Source organism: Toxotes jaculatrix, chromosome 21, assembly GCF_017976425.1.
Source record: "Toxotes jaculatrix isolate fToxJac2 chromosome 21, fToxJac2.pri, whole genome shotgun sequence".
NCBI lineage: Eukaryota > Metazoa > Chordata > Actinopteri > Toxotidae > Toxotes > Toxotes jaculatrix.
Genome location: NC_054414.1, coordinates 9,136,254 through 9,152,908, shown reverse-complemented (window position 1 = coordinate 9,152,908; position 16,655 = coordinate 9,136,254). Strand labels below are relative to the sequence as shown.

Sequence of the window (16,655 nt, the reverse complement as noted above, 5' to 3'; positions counted from 1 at the left end):
TTTCATGAGCTGCTTACTTGTATTGATAAAATGGTGCCAAGCTTACGAAGGTTCAATCTCTCAGACCAGACAAGAGGTTGGACCAACACAGCGTTTACAAAAAGAAAAAGCAGAAGAACCTATTTTTCTCTCGATCATGAGGAAACTAAAGGAAAACTAAATTTACATATGGATAATTTATATCAAAGTCCTCATTAATTATTTCACAATCTATTGTACTTTTTAAATGTTCTGAACGGAACCATTTTATATTGTATATATATGAATATATTTTGTTTTATTTTGTACTGTTCATTGTACTTTGCTTTAATTTAGAAACAATATAAATAAAGAACAATACTGTGGCAACATCCTACTGCTTTATAATGTGTCTTAGCATGACATAATCATCATCATCAGTTAGAGCTGAAACAAATAATTGATTAGTCAATTAATGGATCAGCAGCAACTTTGATAATATTAAAGACTTTTTTAGGCCAAAATTGCAAAACTCACTAGTGTCAGCTTCTCAAAATGTTAATATTTTCTGGTATTTTTTAGCTTTGTAGCTTTTATAGATCATATGATTAATCAATTAAATGACAAAATGAAATGAATATAATCGTTTGTTGTAGCCTTAATCATCATCAACAATATCACCACCAGAAAACTGCTCATTTTACTCTCTTTTGTGTAAAGTCTTTATTATTTTGGAGAAATACAAGAACTGACAAACATTAAAGAAAGTTTAACATAAAAAAAAAACATCAAGTATGAAAGTTGTAATTTTCATCTTGTTCTGAGCTTCTTTGTTGGTCCCTGGTCAGTGTGAGGGTCTGAGCACTTCTCTGCCACACCGCTGCCCTTTAGATCAACATCCCTCAGGAGCTGGAGCTGCTGCTGAGTGGCTGTGGTCAACGCCCACAAACACAGCTCCAGCCTGTGGGGCGTCCAGTCCTGCTGGGGATCCACTGAGGATGAGAGGGGAGGCCAGCAAATGGTATCAGCACAGAATATTAGGGTAGGTTTATTTATATAGCACCTTTCAATACAGTGTCTTTGAGTCGCCCATCCCCCGCCCCCCTGCCCCCAACAAAACGAGATGCTTTAAAGTGTCTTTTTCTGTTGATCAGTGTCAAAAAACAACATTACATCCCCTTTGATCCACTCTCATAAAACAATAATGTGAAAATTTCTATTTTTACATGCTGCGTAAAAAGGCAAATAAATGGGATTTTTAATACAATTTTAATAAGATAAAAAATAGGTTAAATTTAAATAAAACAGATTAACCAACAGAATAAAAAAGTACAGTTCAGTGAAAGATAAGAATGAATAGTTCCGAATTTAATTAAATGAAAAGCAAAGGCAAACATAAAAGTTTTAAGTCTCATATTAAAAAAGAGATGAGAGCTGGAGCAAGTTTTCTGGGAATTTCTTTCAGGCATGTGGTGCATAAATACTGAACGCTGCTTTTTCAAGTTTTGTTTGGACTCTGGGGACAGCAGGCAGGCCTGTCCCAGAGAATCTGGGAGGTCTGGATGGTCCAGCAGATCAGAAATGTATTTTGAGCTTAAACCACTGTCTGCCTTGTAAACCAGTGGTAGTATATTATTTAGTAGTAGTAGTAGGAAGAGGAGGAGGAGTGTCACATTTTGTGTGCTGAATCGATGGTGGAGAAAACAGATGTAATATGCCACTGTAATACAAAAGGAACCAATGAAAACTGTAACTGTAACCACCCATGTGCAGCTGTAATTACCTCACCTGTGTTTAGTTTTTCACTTCGCTCAACCATCTTTCCCAGGTACAGAGCATAATGCTTGGCTGTATACTGGATGGGCTTTAGTCCCGGTACACTCTCCATGGCTTCATCAGACATGAATGCAGTCTGTTCTGGAGCTCCTGCTGCCAACACAGCTGTAACAAAATGAACAGTCATTCCCAAGTCAAGCTGAAAGCAGCCATGAAGTGCATTCAAATTATATAAACAGAGAGGTGTCCCAGCCACTAGGTCCACCAGTATAAGCACTATTCTGTCCACTTATTGGGCATCACCTTGTACTTTAAGTAGATCACAGAGGCATTTTATTGGGGTACATTCCTAGAATTTTATCAATTTGCTGAAAGCAGGTTCAACACAGTGTCTTCAGAAACAGAATATAGATGCTGTGCTAACCTGAAGCGGTGGCAGGGCCAACTCCTTTCAGGGAGCTGAGCTCTGCGATCGCCGCCTGCACATCAGGCAGCAGGCTGAAGGCCTTTCTGGAACATTTCTCCACAGTATCCTCACTGTTGGACGCCACCAGCTGCTGCAGCCTCGGCCTAAACTTCCCTCTCTGCAGAAAAGCACACCGAGCTGCTCAAGGACACAGCTGAGAGCTGTTATGCCTCTTAATATCTATACTATAGGTGTTTACTGGAGCAGTGAGACATAATCTTTTGTCTGGTTGTGTTTAAGTTTCTTGTGATTATTATGATTTAGTGTCCAGTCTTTACTCACAGTGAGCTTCCACTCCATCAGTTTCACCAGCTCTGACAGAGTGACATGTTTGTCAGCTCGACTTGAAATAAGTGTGGGAAGCTCCTCTTGGTACCTGATCACAGACACACATTGATTAGAATCTTATTATCATAACAAGGCTGACTAAACTTAATTCATATAGAAGATTTCATGCACAGGAAAAAACAGATACTCGGTACTTTAAGATGTTTGGGGAAAAAAGGATTACCACTTGTCAAGGTTCAGCAGCTTTCCAGGTTTCTTGCCTTTGGTCTTTGCCTCCACTACATCCCAGTACTTCTCATACACACTCCTCCATGTCGCTGGCTCCTCACAGGCAAACAGAGCACTCATGGCAGCAGAGGGTGAGCTCTCACCATCACCTGTAAACACATGCAAACATTATCTGAATGCCCTATCAACGGAATGTTGATAAAAACAGAATGGCAGCATTACGCCATTTAAACATGTATTATTTCCACACCTTAAACTGCCTCGATTTGAACCAACAAATGTGGTTTACACTCTCGCCTGAAGGACACCTAAAACAAAACTAAAATCCTCCAGTAAACTCCTCAATGAACTGTAGTATCGTGATGCTTCCGTTATGAGCCTGGTTATGAGACTCTGAATTCCCGCGAGACTATAGAGAAAAGTATTACATCCGGTACCACGAGTAGCGAGCAACAGTTTCAGAAGGTTTGTCCCCTGAAATATTTTGATATGTGCTTTGTGCTTAGACACGTTTACTCAATATGTTAGATTTCTGTAATGTCTCTAATTGTCTGACTTACGCGCAGAGCTTACGTCGTGCGCGTTTCGTCTTTGAAAAACTGCTCGGTAGCTAGGATTAGCAAGCTAGCATTAGCATCACATTCCAGGCATGTTTATGGTGCGGCTACACTGAAGTGTGAGTTCAGCTATTGAACCCCGCTGATGGATATGCAGAGCTGTAATTTAACCTCTTTTTGGAGTGAAACAAACCACCACCACAGCACGAAACCAAGTGTGTAATATTAGGTAGTGAAGGGTGAAATTGTACATCTCTCAGTGTTAATAGCGTTTGTGCACAAAGTTGCACGGAGTGAGGAGGGGGCTCTCTAACACTGCAGGGATTGCTCGTTTTCATCTCCGCCGCATCATCATATCCTCACATGATCACTAAGCAAATATTAAGCAGTCACCAATGCGAGGTAGGAGGTGAATAAAGCAAACAAATCTTCAGCCCAACGGAATGTCAGCGCGGTAGAAACACAAGTAAACAAACAGTAGGGACATCTGACAGTATGTAAAACTTGCAACATGGAAAAAAATCTGTTAACATGAAGGTGAGAACGTATGAACCCTTCATGTGCAGTTGTTAGATTCATAATTATAGTGTTATCCAGTAAGTAACCAAGAATGGTTTGGTGTCTTGTTATTGGCTTGCATTTACAGGGAAAACAGGGTGCTCAATTGATATAATTAAAAGGGGAAACGTTGCAGCATAATTCCACATTTTTTCAGGACTATTACTATATATAAATGTTCATATCTCGGTGATAAAGCCTGCAAAACTGAAAAAATTTGTTTGATTCTTTTTTTTTTGGTATATATGAAATATCGAAATACCTAAAAAATACCTAACTATAAACACAGATACAATCACTGTATTTCTCACATGTCGGTCTCTCTCTATCAAACTAGCAAGTTGGCTCTCATGGGAGCACATGAGGAGGACTGTGTGCTGCTGCAGATATTGAAGAGACCAGCAGTTTTTCACCAAGTAAGTACTGCAGCCATTTCACTGTTTGAAATGTTAAAGTATGTACAATACTGCTCATTAATTGGTTTGTCACTCACTGCCATTCCTCATGCCCCCTAAACAAGGGACTGCATAAATCTAAGGGTTTTTTTTTTGCTACAGTGCCACCCTCTGGTGGGTCTTTGAACTGTCAGATGTCTTTTACAGCTGGCACTAGTGTAAAAGTAACCACAGCAAGTAACAAGTGAATGTGAGGTTTGATGAGCCTTTTCAGTTTTAACTTCTCTAACCTCAAGAAAAAAAATACTTGTTGTCTGCACCAGGAACATGGAGAAGATGTCACGGGTTACCACAGCTCTCAGCAGCAGTGCCATCAGTGGCCGGACTATGTTCTGCCACTTGGACGCCCCTGCCAACGCCATCAGCGTGTGCCGTGATGCCACGCAGGTGGTGGTGGCTGGCCGCAACATCTTCAAGATCTACGCACTGGAGGAGGAGCAGTTTGTGGAGAAGCTGAATCTCCGTGTTGGTCGCAAACCCTCGCTCAACTTCAGCTGTGCGGATGTAATGTGGCACCAGATGGAGGAGAACCTGCTGGCCACGGCTGCCACCAACGGGGCAGTGGTCACCTGGAACCTGGGAAAACCTTCACGTAACAAGCAGGACCAGCTGTTTACTGAGCACAAACGCACCGTCAATAAAGTGTGCTTCCACCCCACAGAGGTATACATGCTGCTAAGTGGATCGCAGGATGGCTTCATGAAGTGCTTCGACCTGCGCAAGAAGGAATCTGTCAGCACTTTCTCAGGTAGTGATATAAAGCTGGTAATCTAATCTAATGCTAATAATCTAATCTAATGCAGCATTAGATTGTAATCATTTCTTCATGTTAAATATAACTCCTGTGTTCTTTGCATGAACAAGACAAGTGCAGCAGTGGTATCAATTTCCTCTTAATGTCTCCACAGTATGTTATGTTGAACTTGGTCAAGTTTACTTAAATATTTCAGAAGTTCTTTTGAGTATTGTTGTAGTTGAACGTCCATACCAGTTAGATAAACATTCTCGCTGTTAACACTGAAGGAACAAACCATATAAACTCCAGTTTATTTCCTTCATGTATACAACCCACAACACCCTCTGTCCCTGCAGAGATGTTTATTTTTAGGGATGTCATGGCGCTGCTACTTGATTTGAACAAAGAGAAGAATTTCTCTTCTTACAGAGGTGCAAAAATAAGAGCCATGAAATCGTCAGAAATTAAGCAAAGCAACTTTGCCCCTTAACAAGAAAAGAGTAATTTAATTTGTTTCTCTCAGTGAACAAAGAGATATCTCCAGTTCTTTAATGACACAGAACTAATGTCTTGTGTTCTTACTGATCAGTTAATGTACTGTAACAGCCTTTCTCACTTCACAGTCAGACTCATATGAAAAATGTAGTTCTCCAAAGCAGTTCGTCTTCCTTTATCTTCCTCTAATATTCCTGTTGATGTTTTTTTTTACACCCTTTCCTCTAGGTCAGTCTGAAAGTGTCAGGGACGTCCAGTTCAGCATGAAGGATTATTTCACATTTGCTGCATCCTTTGAGAACGGTAACGTCCAGCTGTGGGACATCAGACGGCCAGACCGCTATGAGCGAATGTTCACCGCTCACACAGGCCCTGTGTTCTGCTGTGATTGGCACCCTGATGACAGGTTACAGAGATGACTGACACAAACCAAGAGAAAAGTTACAGCTGTGTTTGTTGTTGGGTTGTTTATTAATGTTTAAGGAATTTCTTATTTATCCCTGCATGATTTATTATTATTGTTGTTTATTAATGACTTTACACCTCTTTTTTTCTATTATAGAGGATGGTTGGCCACAGGAGGCAGAGACAAGATGGTGAAGGTCTGGGACATGACAACCAACAGGGCCAAGGAGATCTACTGTGTACAGACAATTGCCTCAGTGGCACGAGTCAAGTGGCGGCCTGAGAGAAAGTTTCATCTGGCCACCTGTTCCATGATGGTGGACCACAACATCTATGTATGGGACATTCGCAGACCTTTCATTCCCTTCGCCACCTTTGAGGAACACAAAGATGTGACCACTGGTATCGTGTGGCGCCACCAGCACGACCCTCACTTTCTGCTCTCTGGCTCTAAGGACAGCACACTCTACCAGCATATGTTCAAGGACGCCACTCGTCCCGTGGACAAGGCCAACCCCGAGGGTCTGTGCTTCGGACTCTTCGGCGACTTGGCCTTTGCAGCCAAGGAGAGTCTGATAAGCAGTGACGCTAACAGAAAGCCTTACCCTGGAGGCGACCGCCGCTACCCCATCTTTTTCTTCAAGAAGCCCGACCCGACAGAACAGTTTGCCCATGTGTCCAGTGCTCTTAGCGTCTTTGAGACGGACTTGGACAGTAACCGCATGGACTGGTTTGTCAAGACAGCACAACTCTACCTCCTCAGTGGGAAGCCGTTTGCAGAGCTGTGTGATCACAATGCCAAGGTGGCCCGGGAGCTCAGAAGACCTCAGGTCAGACAGATCAATGCATGAACAAATCTGTGCTGAGTGTTTTGATTTTGATATTGTCTGTTTAAATGGAAGCTGAACAGATTACAACTTATTACTGGAAAACTATGATACGTCTCACATTATTACTTGTCTTAAACATACTTACACTCTTGTAGAAGTATTTAACTGCACTAAGGCTGCAACTAACAATTCTTTTCAATATTTATTCTAATTAATTGTTTGGTCTAAAAATAGATAATAGATCTGTAACTTTAATGCTATACCAAAGCTGTAATCACATTGTTTTTTCTTTAATTCAAAGGTTTCCACAACGTGGACCATGCTAAGAATCATGTTCTCCGACCCAGCAAACCTCACAGCGTCTGGTCCAAACCACAACCTCAGCAAATTGGGCACCTTGCCTTTAATGAACAGGTAAATTATTTTTTTAGTGTGCGCAGTTAAGAAACAGTAATGCGGATCATTTGCAGCCTCGTTTTAATGCACGTCATGTTTTCAGTTTTAGCATGAAGGAAATGGGCTCGGGGATGGGCACAGAGAGCAGACTGGAGCGCAGCAAAGGTGAGAGCAGGCAGGACAACATCCACCTGGAGCCTGGAAACTTGCACATCAGCAATAATAATGAAGGTGAGAGTGGTCATTAAGAGTCTTAGAACTGAGAAGATCTTGATGCCCTTATGTTGTTTCTCAAATATTCATCACTTGTATAACTGACCCATTCATTTGATTTCAGAAAATGAGGAGACAGAGGGCAGTGAGGGCCAGGCTGAGTATATGTTTGGTGATGCTGAGTTAGATGATGATGACCTCTACTCTATGGAGCATGACAACCAAACAGGTCAGTCAGACTCTCATCTCTGAGGAAACTAAAGAGATGCCTACGTCAGTGCCTACTATTTATAACCGCCTCTGTGCTCAGCGCTCTTTTGTCTCATATTATCTCGGCTCCTTTTGTCATAACAGAAGAGCAGGAGTACACGCTGCCCCAGGAGGCCTTCCAGCTGCGCCACGAGATCGTGGATAACCCGTCTGCCCCTGAGCACCTTCAGCAGGACAAGGCTGACTCCCCACATGTCAGCGGCAACGAGGCGGAGGTCACTTGCCTGACACCCATCGAGTCCTTTTCTCTCATCTCCATTTCCCAGCCGCTGTTCAGCCCACATCTACCTGCCAGCTTCTTCTGCCCCATTGTGCGGGAGATGCTGAGCTACTACGCTGAGCAGGGCGACGTGCAGATGGCAGTGTCTGTGCTTATCGTCTTGGGGGACCGGATCCGTAAAGAGATTGATGATCTCACCCAGGTTAGTTAGAAAATAAGCACTGTCGTCTTGCCCACACCTGCATCCCACCTGTCCTCTTTGAAAACATCCAAGTCTTAAAATTGAATTACATTGACACTGCACTTTGGATAAAGTAAGCAGACTACACAGGAAATCCTGAGCGAGTTGTGTTTCCATTTCAGGAGCACTGGTACATGTCCTACATAGACCTGTTGCAGCGATTTGAGCTGTGGAACGTGTCCAATGAAGTCATCAAGCTGAGTACGTGCAGCGCCATCACCTGCCTGAACCAGGCGTCTACTACACTGCACATCAACTGCAGCAACTGTAAGCGACCAATGAGCAACAAGGGGTGGATCTGTGACAGGTATGAACGCTGCATCACCATTTCATTTTAGAGAGCAGAGTATATGTATGTGATTGGCAAAATTACTGTCCAACCTCTGTTTAATTACCAGAAGATGGTCTGTCTCTTGCCAGTAAATTTGCTTCCTCTTGAATAAACCTGCAGAAATTTGAGCATTAGTTGGATATGTCTCATGTCTGTATGGTAAATATTTAGTGACTGCCAGCGGCTGGCTAATTTAGCTTAGCATAAAGACTGGAAAGAGGGGAAAACAACTAACCTGGCTCTGCCCAAAGGTAACACAATCCACCCACTAACACCTTTAAAGCTCAAACATTAACACAGATTTTGTTTGCTTAATCTGTACAGCAAGTGCAAAAATAACAAGTCTTGTGTGATTTGTCATTTTTACTCCCAGTATTTTAAGTGGAATTCCTGTGTGTGCTGCATCTTATGTGGTATTAAATGCCACATCTGCACAGTACACTAAATATTTATTTAATTCTGAAATGAACTAAGCCCTGACAAGCGCCCTGCATCTCCTCTAGGTGCCACCAGTGTGCCAGTGTATGTGCGGTGTGCCACCACGTGGTGAAGGGACTGTTTGTGTGGTGTCAGGGCTGCAGCCACGGTGGACATCTGGAGCATATAATGAACTGGCTGAAAAGCAACACTCACTGCCCTGCCGGCTGCGGTCACCTGTGTGAGTACACTTGAGTTCATTACAACCACCGTTCACACAGCTGGTCCTCTGTGGGAGTGGGAATTGGTCCTCACGCAGGCCTGGATCATCACAAACACAACACAGACAGATGAGATGTCTTCATCCCTCTGCGAGGGCCTTTAGTGATGTGTCACTGTGGAAAGCAGCAGTGGAAGTGAGATTAGCCAAAAGGTCTGACCTACTGAGTCTGAAGGACGATTAGTTTTATACATGCTCTCCTGGAAGGCTATTCACAAGCAAACACAATTGTGTGTGAATTCACGTTTGCACTTGAATTGGTTTTTGAACCGTTGGTGAATTTGTACATGAGCAGATCTGGTGATATTCAAGTAATTTAACAATATATTTCTTGAATTCACATTTGCTGCATTTTACATTGTTTTTAAATCCCTCAGTTAAACCTCCAAGGCTGTACGGCAAGAGCTGTTTGCTCATCTTAAGTGGATTGTTAATGTTTGTACATAATGCGCAAAATGGATTTTGAAAGACTGTAGATAATGTTGAATTAATTTATATGAGAAATAGCTCTCTATTCAAGCAGCTCATTAAAGCAATACCTTCTGAATTGACACTTTGAGTTGTCCCCGAACAATAATGCCTGTTTTGTCCCCTACATTCACCAGAAAAGGCTTCCCTTCTTTGCAGCTTTCACATCATTCACATGTGTAGTGGTATGGCACACCTGGCAGCTGCCCAGTACATCCAGTCCCAGTGGAACAGTGTGGGTAAAACGTCTTGCTCGAGTGTAGCTTAGAGAGAAATAAGAACACCACTTATTCATTTTCCTCAAACACACTCTATTCTCACGGGCCCAGAAATCCCAACTGGCAACCCGCCAACATCTCTAGCCTCTAGTCCACCAGCTACACACAACGTGTGCTGCTCAGAGTAACAGTCGTTTGCTTGTCATATTTTATATATCTCACTGACTGCTGGTGAAATATACAACAGATAAGTGTAGAAGCAAACAGAGACGACGTCTGTCGAAATAAACCTCAACAGAACAGCTTTGTCTTGGGTGAAATTTGACTGTTACTAAATAAAAATCCCTGTTACATCCAGTACTGTGTAGTCTGACGGCAGCTGGGTGGAGGATTTTACAGTCTAGTTGTCAGTGTTACTGGCAGACTTTCACAAGATGAGTAAATTACCACAGAGAATATTTTATCAACTCTCAGCACTGATTATGTTTATTTGGGCACATTTACATTCTGGATGCTGCTCAGCATCACAAGTGTTGGTCTTCCACTCCTGTCTGCCATCAAGTCTGTGAATGTGCAGCAGAGCACCACTACAGATGATAGTCCTCCGCTCATTGACCTTATTTACTGAAAATTCTGTTTGGTTTTAGTGACATTATAAGAATCCTGGACTCCAAACAGGAATGCTTTCAGACATTTCAGAATGCATACAAATCGGACAACACTAGAAATAAAAGATGACTTAGTCATTAGTTACTCATCACCCTCTCTATGGCAGCTTAATATAACACTAGTAAAGCAATCCATATTTCCCATTAACTAGTAATGTAGTAAATTGATATTTTGGTCTGAGAAAAAAAAAATTGTTGTTGTCCTGTCAATTACAAGCGCAGAGCAGTGATGTATGAGCTGGCCGGAGTCTGTGCTCATTTAAAAACCTGCAGGCTGGAGGCTGCTGTATCTGGATCAACAGCCGAAGCCAAGCTCAGCCAACATCCACGTTGTGCCAAGGTTGTTACCGAGCAGCAACTGTCATCACATCGATTTACCGCCAAGGCCCTGGGCACAATAGAAAATGTTCAGATGTACTCCATATGAGGACATCCCAACAATCAGAGGGGAAATCCCTGACACCCCCCCCCCCCCCAATAATCTGAACCACTTGATTTAATCAAACGTCTTGACAGGACCTGGTGTTTCTGACAATTACATATTAAGTCCCAGAGTGAAGATAAGCACTGTTCAGTGTTTAGCTCAAAGAGACAAACATTTAAAATGTTCAAACCATTGTTGTTTTTCTTACTAGGATCTGATTACACCCTGTAATTCATTTAAATAATAAAAAAAAGATTCTGTTTCAGTTGTACATATGTGTATTTGTCAAATTAAAACAAGCAGAAAAATGAAACAAAACTGAAATAACTGCCTTTAACTTTCAGGCAACTAGGTTTTGATTTTAGTCCAGATACAACCGAGAATGTCCAGCATTTTAAAGCTTTGGGAGGATTTCAGGGTAAAATAGATCCCGTTCTAGAAATATGCAGTGAATCTACTAGAAAATAAACCACTTGACAACTCCACTGAGTGCAATCTGAAACTGGAACGTCAATTATTTATGCTTTGAAGAACAATACTAAGCTGCTATTTTTTCCAGTCGGATCTTAGATGTTATAATTTTACTCATAATTCATGTCCACTGAATGACAATGGATTAAAAAGCTGTAAATGATTAACTGATGGATCTTTACAGGTTTCAGGCATTTTCCTTGTGTAGGATCTTCATCATCATTCAGCAGGACGTTATTTTCAAACAGCATAAAAATTAGAAGATTTCATTCAAATCATCATGTGCCGCTCTGCAGAACTTATTTTAACTAAACTAACACTATTTCTCTACTTACTTAAGAATTGTACCTCTTCATATGGGGCATGAAGATCATTCAAACCTCATTTCATATAGGAAGAGAGTACGGTTTTGTACAAATGCTTCACAGTATTACAGCCTCTGATCCACGATCAGTCCTTCCTCATCCTCCTCCTCCTCTCTGTGCATTTTCACAACCCAACTACTGGAGTCCAGTATTCACCAGCACAAGCATGTGGGGTGGGGGGGTCTGGTACCCACCCTGCCTGCTTGTCGTTTCCCTGCTGCAGCTGCCATTACCCTTCGCCTTGTCCACATCTGGCGAGCTCTGGTCCATCAGCCAATCCCAGAGGGTCAGTAGGCCGGCTGCTTCGAGTCCAGGAGGGCTGACTTGTGTTTGGCCTTCTCCCATTTCAGTGAGATTGTTCAGGGTGGTCAGATCACCCTCCGTCAAAAAGTGGCAGAAACCCCTTCAGATCATAAGAAAAAGGCAAGTTATTTTCTCTCATTTTAGCTGCTGAAACATTCTGCAGCACTTGTTGTGTCCATCCAGTAAAGACCCACCTGGAAAAGTTAAGGCCGTTCCCAGCTGTCTGAGACTTTTTCAGCGGCACTCAGTCTCCTCAGACTCTGTAGCACAGTTTGCAGGGTCCCCGCTGTTATGATGAAACAACCGGACACCCGCGTTAGCATTAGACTGACTCTATGACACAAAAGCTCTTTAATCAGTGAGAATTACACCGTCTTACCCAGTTCTTCTTCATAGGAATCCAGCTTCTTCATTAGCTCGACAACACTGGAGCGGGTCAGGCCCTCTGCAGCATCAAGGAGATGTAAAATCACTTAGTTTTATTTTTTTTTTAGTCACAAAATTTAACCATTTTTTTCCCAGCACAGCAACAATAACTCACCTTTAACACCAGTGTCATCTTTTGCTTTATCTTCCACGCCAGTATAAGAGCTGCCTTTGCCATCAGTGGCGAGGCAGGAGAGCAGTTCAGTGCGGCAGGTCCTAGCCTTCGCTAGTGTGGCGCTCATGTCCTGAGCCAGACGGTGGTTCTCCACCAGCTCAGTGTGGACCCTCCTCCATGCCATCTTGTCCTCCATCAGACAGCCCTCCATCACAGTACGCAGCTCCTTCTCTTGAGACACCTGACTCTGCAGGTTCTCCACCTCCTCGCAGCGCTACAACAGAGAGACTTCATCAGTTCAATGAGGATGAAGGGTTTTCAGTTCAATAAAGACAGGTGAGAAATTTTAGGTACTTAGGTTATTAGGTATGGTGGCTACTGTAAGTAATTGCTTCGACAGCTACCTTGTGGAGCTGAATGGCCATCTCCTGCATCTCAGCCTCAAGCTGATCAGCATAAGCCTGTTCCAGACCATCGCTGGGTGGTCGGGCACTGCTGTGCCACCTTGCAATAGCCGAGGTCATCTTACGCTTGGGTCCAAACAATCTGGGCAAGAAAGAATATATTAGTCCATGCCATGAGAAAAATACAAACTCTGTATGCGCAGGGTTAAATGTGAAAGTCTCTTACGTGATTCCTATTTCTTTGAGGTCATTTTCAGTCAGGGTGAGAAATATCCGCAGATCAATGTCTTGCTCTTCAAGTAATGGAAGATACTTAGAGAAGCCAATTTGCTCCAAAAACTCAGCCAGATCCTACAGGAATATGAGTTTATAGGTCAAGAACCAAAGACAGTCCTGAATAAAATGGCCATGAACCACACACCATTCATGTCACATTACTAGTCGATCAACAAGCGTGCAAACACAGACGTGCCTTTGGACCAGTGTAGGAGGGCGGGGGAACAACATGTGAGCGTGTCCCACAGTTCCCAGTACCGCTGGAGTGAGCTGCGTCGTTGCTTCCGTGGCGACTCTTGCCTTTTGAGTGATGACCCTTATTTGCTCTGCGAGAGCTGCTCTTTTTGCACTGGTCCGAGTCCTGGTGGACAAAGGTACATCTGTCTGTCACTGCATATAAAAAAAAAACAGTTGTTTGCCTCAATAATAGTGGGATTTCTATGCTCTTCACCTCGTTACTCTCCACAGAGCCTTCCCAGTTGAGGCCAATCCCATGAGGCAGGCCTTCGCTGCTGCTGCTGCTGCTCCTCATGGTCGGCATGTCATTGTCAAAGAATGGACTGTCATCTGCAACAGCAACGGAGAAAATACCTAAACTGCACTGAAAGACACCAAGTATGGACTTCTAAATTGCCCCCGCCCCCTCCCATGCTACTTCCCTTTAACAAATGATCTTAACAACTGCAAATGTAATTCAAAGACACATGTAACTATTTCAGTTATGTATCTCAAAACATTTGCAGTCGTTTTCCTCTTACCTCTGCTGCTGTTGCTCTGGCCGTCCAGCTCGTTGATAGGTGAGGTCACATCACGGTAGCAGATGCCCTCACTCTGTTCACCGATATCACGGAACGTCATGTAGCCTGGTGGCACAGGTGGAGGCTCTGTGAGAAGAAGAGCAACATTAATACCCATGGATATAGTTATGAATGGCGGCATGCTACTGGTTGAGACATAGGGAGGTTAATGCAAAGGCCACTGCACTCTTTAACGTGTGACCTGTGTGGATACAGGCTGGCAGACTGAATTTATCATGTGACACTACCACACAGTTTGCTGCTGCCTCCTACTCGGAACTTGGCGATGGCCTGAGGCCCATCGTGGATGCTAATGCCTTTAGCTCGGTTTCGACTCGGCCTTATCCTCGGGGGTGCGCTGTCCGAGTCCTCGGAGGAGCTCAGGTCTTCAAAGTGTCCTGACAGGGTGGATTAGTAAATGAAAGTCAAAGGAAGAATTACGACTTCTTCAGTAAAAATAGAAAATAAGAAATTGAGACAAGTACCTGCTTTTATCCGCGGAGAACGTGAGTCAATGAGGCTCACAATCTTGGTATAGCCATACATCATTGCTAAGGCACGGGCAGTCTCTCCTTTAGCATTCCGGTCATCTACTTTAACTTTCTGTTAATGAATAAAACCAAACCGCATCATAAGGCCTTACCTACATGTCAGCAGGTAAATGAGCACTTCTTTTATGTAACGTCATCTCACATGCTCAGTGGCAGGAAAGTCCTTCTGTATTGTAGCTCAATATTTGACACAAGGACAGCAAAGAGTATGTTTTGTATACAGTAACATACTCACATGATCAAGCAGGTACTGAACTATGATTTCATGTCCTGAAGCAGCAGCCTCCATCAGAGGAGTGAAACCAGACCCTGGCTCCCTGTGCATGAAGGGAAAAGACATCAAAAACTGGATGTCTGGATGGAGTGCCTGCAGTAGTATTGGGATGAATGAAGATACTCACTTGACATTAGCATCAGCATTGTTATCCAGCAGGAACTTGACCATCTGCTGGTGGCCTGTGCTCGTACAGTGGAACAGAGCGGTCCAGCCCTGAGAGTCCTTTAACTCCAACTCCGCACCTTGCTTTTGGGGTAAGAAAAACAGAAAGTCTGTCACACTCTGAATAACACAGAATCTGAACTTTTTATTGTACTTCCTAGGCATTTGTTTCTCATTCACTTTATAATGTGAAAATCAACTTGCAAAGACAGGAAACTTGTCTTTGTCTTTGGGCCTGACCTTTTCTGTCAGAACATTCTAGGATGATTCAACATTACAAAGCATCGATGGTACTTTTGTTTTATGTACTGATACAGTGCTTCTTACAAACAAATGATCCAATCACATTGCATCCCTTCATTTTGTCCTGAGCAGTGTCCACATCGCATGGTTATTTTACATTCAAAAGTAAAACTTAATTGAATCACTGGACACTTATTCTTCAGTTTCTACAAGCTTAAATCTGTTAATGTCCACGGGTTATTTTGTACCTGAAGCAGGAAGTATGCAATACTTTCATTGCCACAGCTCGCTGCCAACATCAAGGGGGTCAGACCTTTGGCAGTCGTAGCATTTACATTCACACCAGCCTCCAGCAGGAGATTTGCAATGTTGTCATGTCCAATGTACGATGCATACATCAGTGGGGTCCATCCTCCAATGTTCTTACCATCCAGGTTCACCTCACGCCTGAAAACAAACCAGATCACATATGTATGGGCTGTGGAGGAAAGGTGCACATCTGGGTATAGTATAGTGTTTAGGCACCCACTTTTTGATGCACTCTGCCACCACGTCGTACTGGCCGATGGAGCAGGCGGTATGGAGGTCCAGAGGAACATCCAGCTCCTCGGGTCGCACCAGGGTGTCACCCAGCCACAAGGAGAGGCTGGCACCCAGCTGCTCCGACTCACTGGCCTCGTCGCTTAGCTCAGACATTTTCCAGCTCTTCACTCGTCCCTCCTCACACCTAGAAACAGAGGTGGCCCTGAGACTGAGCACCGCCATGACATGTTCACAAACTACACAACTTCACACTTTAAAGGCAATTTGCCTTAATATCAAACACCAAGAGTCGATTAGTGTCGTGGGCTTTAGTTTGTAATAAACACGCAAACAATGCTGACTAAAACTAGCTTCTGATTTGCGGTTACTTTAAAGCTAGTGTTGATTTATATCTCTACCAGCTCTGGCTAACCCCAAACTTTGCTCTTATAGCTACTTTACCGTTAGCTTAGCGGGAAAACGTTAACCCCGGTATAAACTTTTCCCTACCATACATCTTAACAATGACCAAATGATAACTTTAACTAACTCACATTTTACACTGTAGACAAATACCATGGGTTCAAAACTTACAAGCAACAGGTTGTTTGTTTTCTCAACGGCTCAAACTTTTTTGTTTTGTGTGTCACACTCAATTGTGCCCGTGTCGAACCACGCCCCGCTATTTCCTGTTTGAAACATACCGCTGAGCTACTGTAGACCTAGTCTACACCTACATACATATTCAACATTTTGTAGTCTTGTTGAATACAAACAGCATTGCCCTGTAGGGAAAAGATCTGGTATTTTATGTTGTCTCTTAAAGAATAAGATCTCTTTAGTGT

The 16,655-nt window shown here is 43.1% G+C and overlaps 3 protein-coding genes across 7 annotated transcripts; 1 reads left to right on the top strand and 2 right to left on the bottom strand.

Annotated features, from left to right (window-relative positions):
- Window positions 1-728: 728 nt before the first annotated feature.
- Window positions 729-3,097, bottom strand: zgc:112496 (uncharacterized protein LOC541336 homolog). Its single transcript, XM_041067021.1, has 6 exons — window positions 2,967-3,097; window positions 2,712-2,865; window positions 2,483-2,576; window positions 2,159-2,318; window positions 1,747-1,899; window positions 729-950 (listed from the first exon to the last, which is right to left on the bottom strand). The coding sequence occupies exons 2-6, from the start codon at window positions 2,834-2,836 to the stop codon at window positions 769-771; spliced, it is 714 nt and encodes a 237-aa protein (XP_040922955.1). The 5' UTR covers window positions 2,837-2,865; window positions 2,967-3,097; the 3' UTR covers window positions 729-768.
- Window positions 3,098-3,126: 29 nt separating this feature from the next.
- wdr24 (WD repeat domain 24) lies at window positions 3,127-11,158 on the top strand. 2 transcript variants are annotated; one of them, XM_041067016.1, is made up of 11 exons: window positions 3,127-3,181; window positions 4,169-4,247; window positions 4,550-5,034; window positions 5,746-5,923; window positions 6,080-6,752; window positions 7,054-7,166; window positions 7,252-7,379; window positions 7,486-7,590; window positions 7,716-8,053; window positions 8,215-8,399; window positions 8,927-11,158. In XM_041067016.1, the coding sequence occupies exons 3-11, from the start codon at window positions 4,554-4,556 to the stop codon at window positions 9,093-9,095; spliced, it is 2,370 nt and encodes a 789-aa protein (XP_040922950.1). In that variant the 5' UTR covers window positions 3,127-3,181; window positions 4,169-4,247; window positions 4,550-4,553; the 3' UTR covers window positions 9,096-11,158. The 2 variants fall into 2 exon arrangements, with proteins under 2 accessions (XP_040922950.1, XP_040922951.1); XM_041067017.1 differs by having other exon boundaries at window positions 3,139-3,181; window positions 4,173-4,247.
- Window positions 10,744-16,458, bottom strand: anks3 (ankyrin repeat and sterile alpha motif domain containing 3). Of its 4 annotated transcripts, none has more exons than XR_005896619.1 (16): window positions 16,365-16,441; window positions 15,818-16,015; window positions 15,537-15,735; window positions 15,008-15,129; window positions 14,842-14,923; window positions 14,541-14,658; window positions 14,304-14,453; window positions 14,017-14,142; window positions 13,455-13,825; window positions 13,209-13,333; window positions 12,983-13,124; window positions 12,579-12,852; window positions 12,417-12,482; window positions 12,232-12,323; window positions 11,929-12,137; window positions 10,744-10,862 (listed from the first exon to the last, which is right to left on the bottom strand). XR_005896619.1 is itself a non-coding variant. In XM_041067020.1 (16 exons), coding segments are annotated over exons 1-15 (1,968 nt in total). In that variant the 5' UTR covers window positions 16,367-16,438; the 3' UTR covers window positions 11,163-12,137; window positions 12,232-12,240. The 4 variants fall into 4 exon arrangements, 3 of the variants coding, with proteins under 3 accessions (XP_040922954.1, XP_040922953.1, XP_040922952.1); XM_041067020.1 differs by lacking the exon at window positions 10,744-10,862 and having other exon boundaries at window positions 11,163-12,137; window positions 13,455-13,619; window positions 13,710-13,825; window positions 16,365-16,438; XM_041067019.1 differs by lacking the exon at window positions 10,744-10,862 and having other exon boundaries at window positions 11,163-12,137; window positions 16,405-16,458.
- Between the last annotated feature and the right edge of the window lie 197 nt (window positions 16,459-16,655).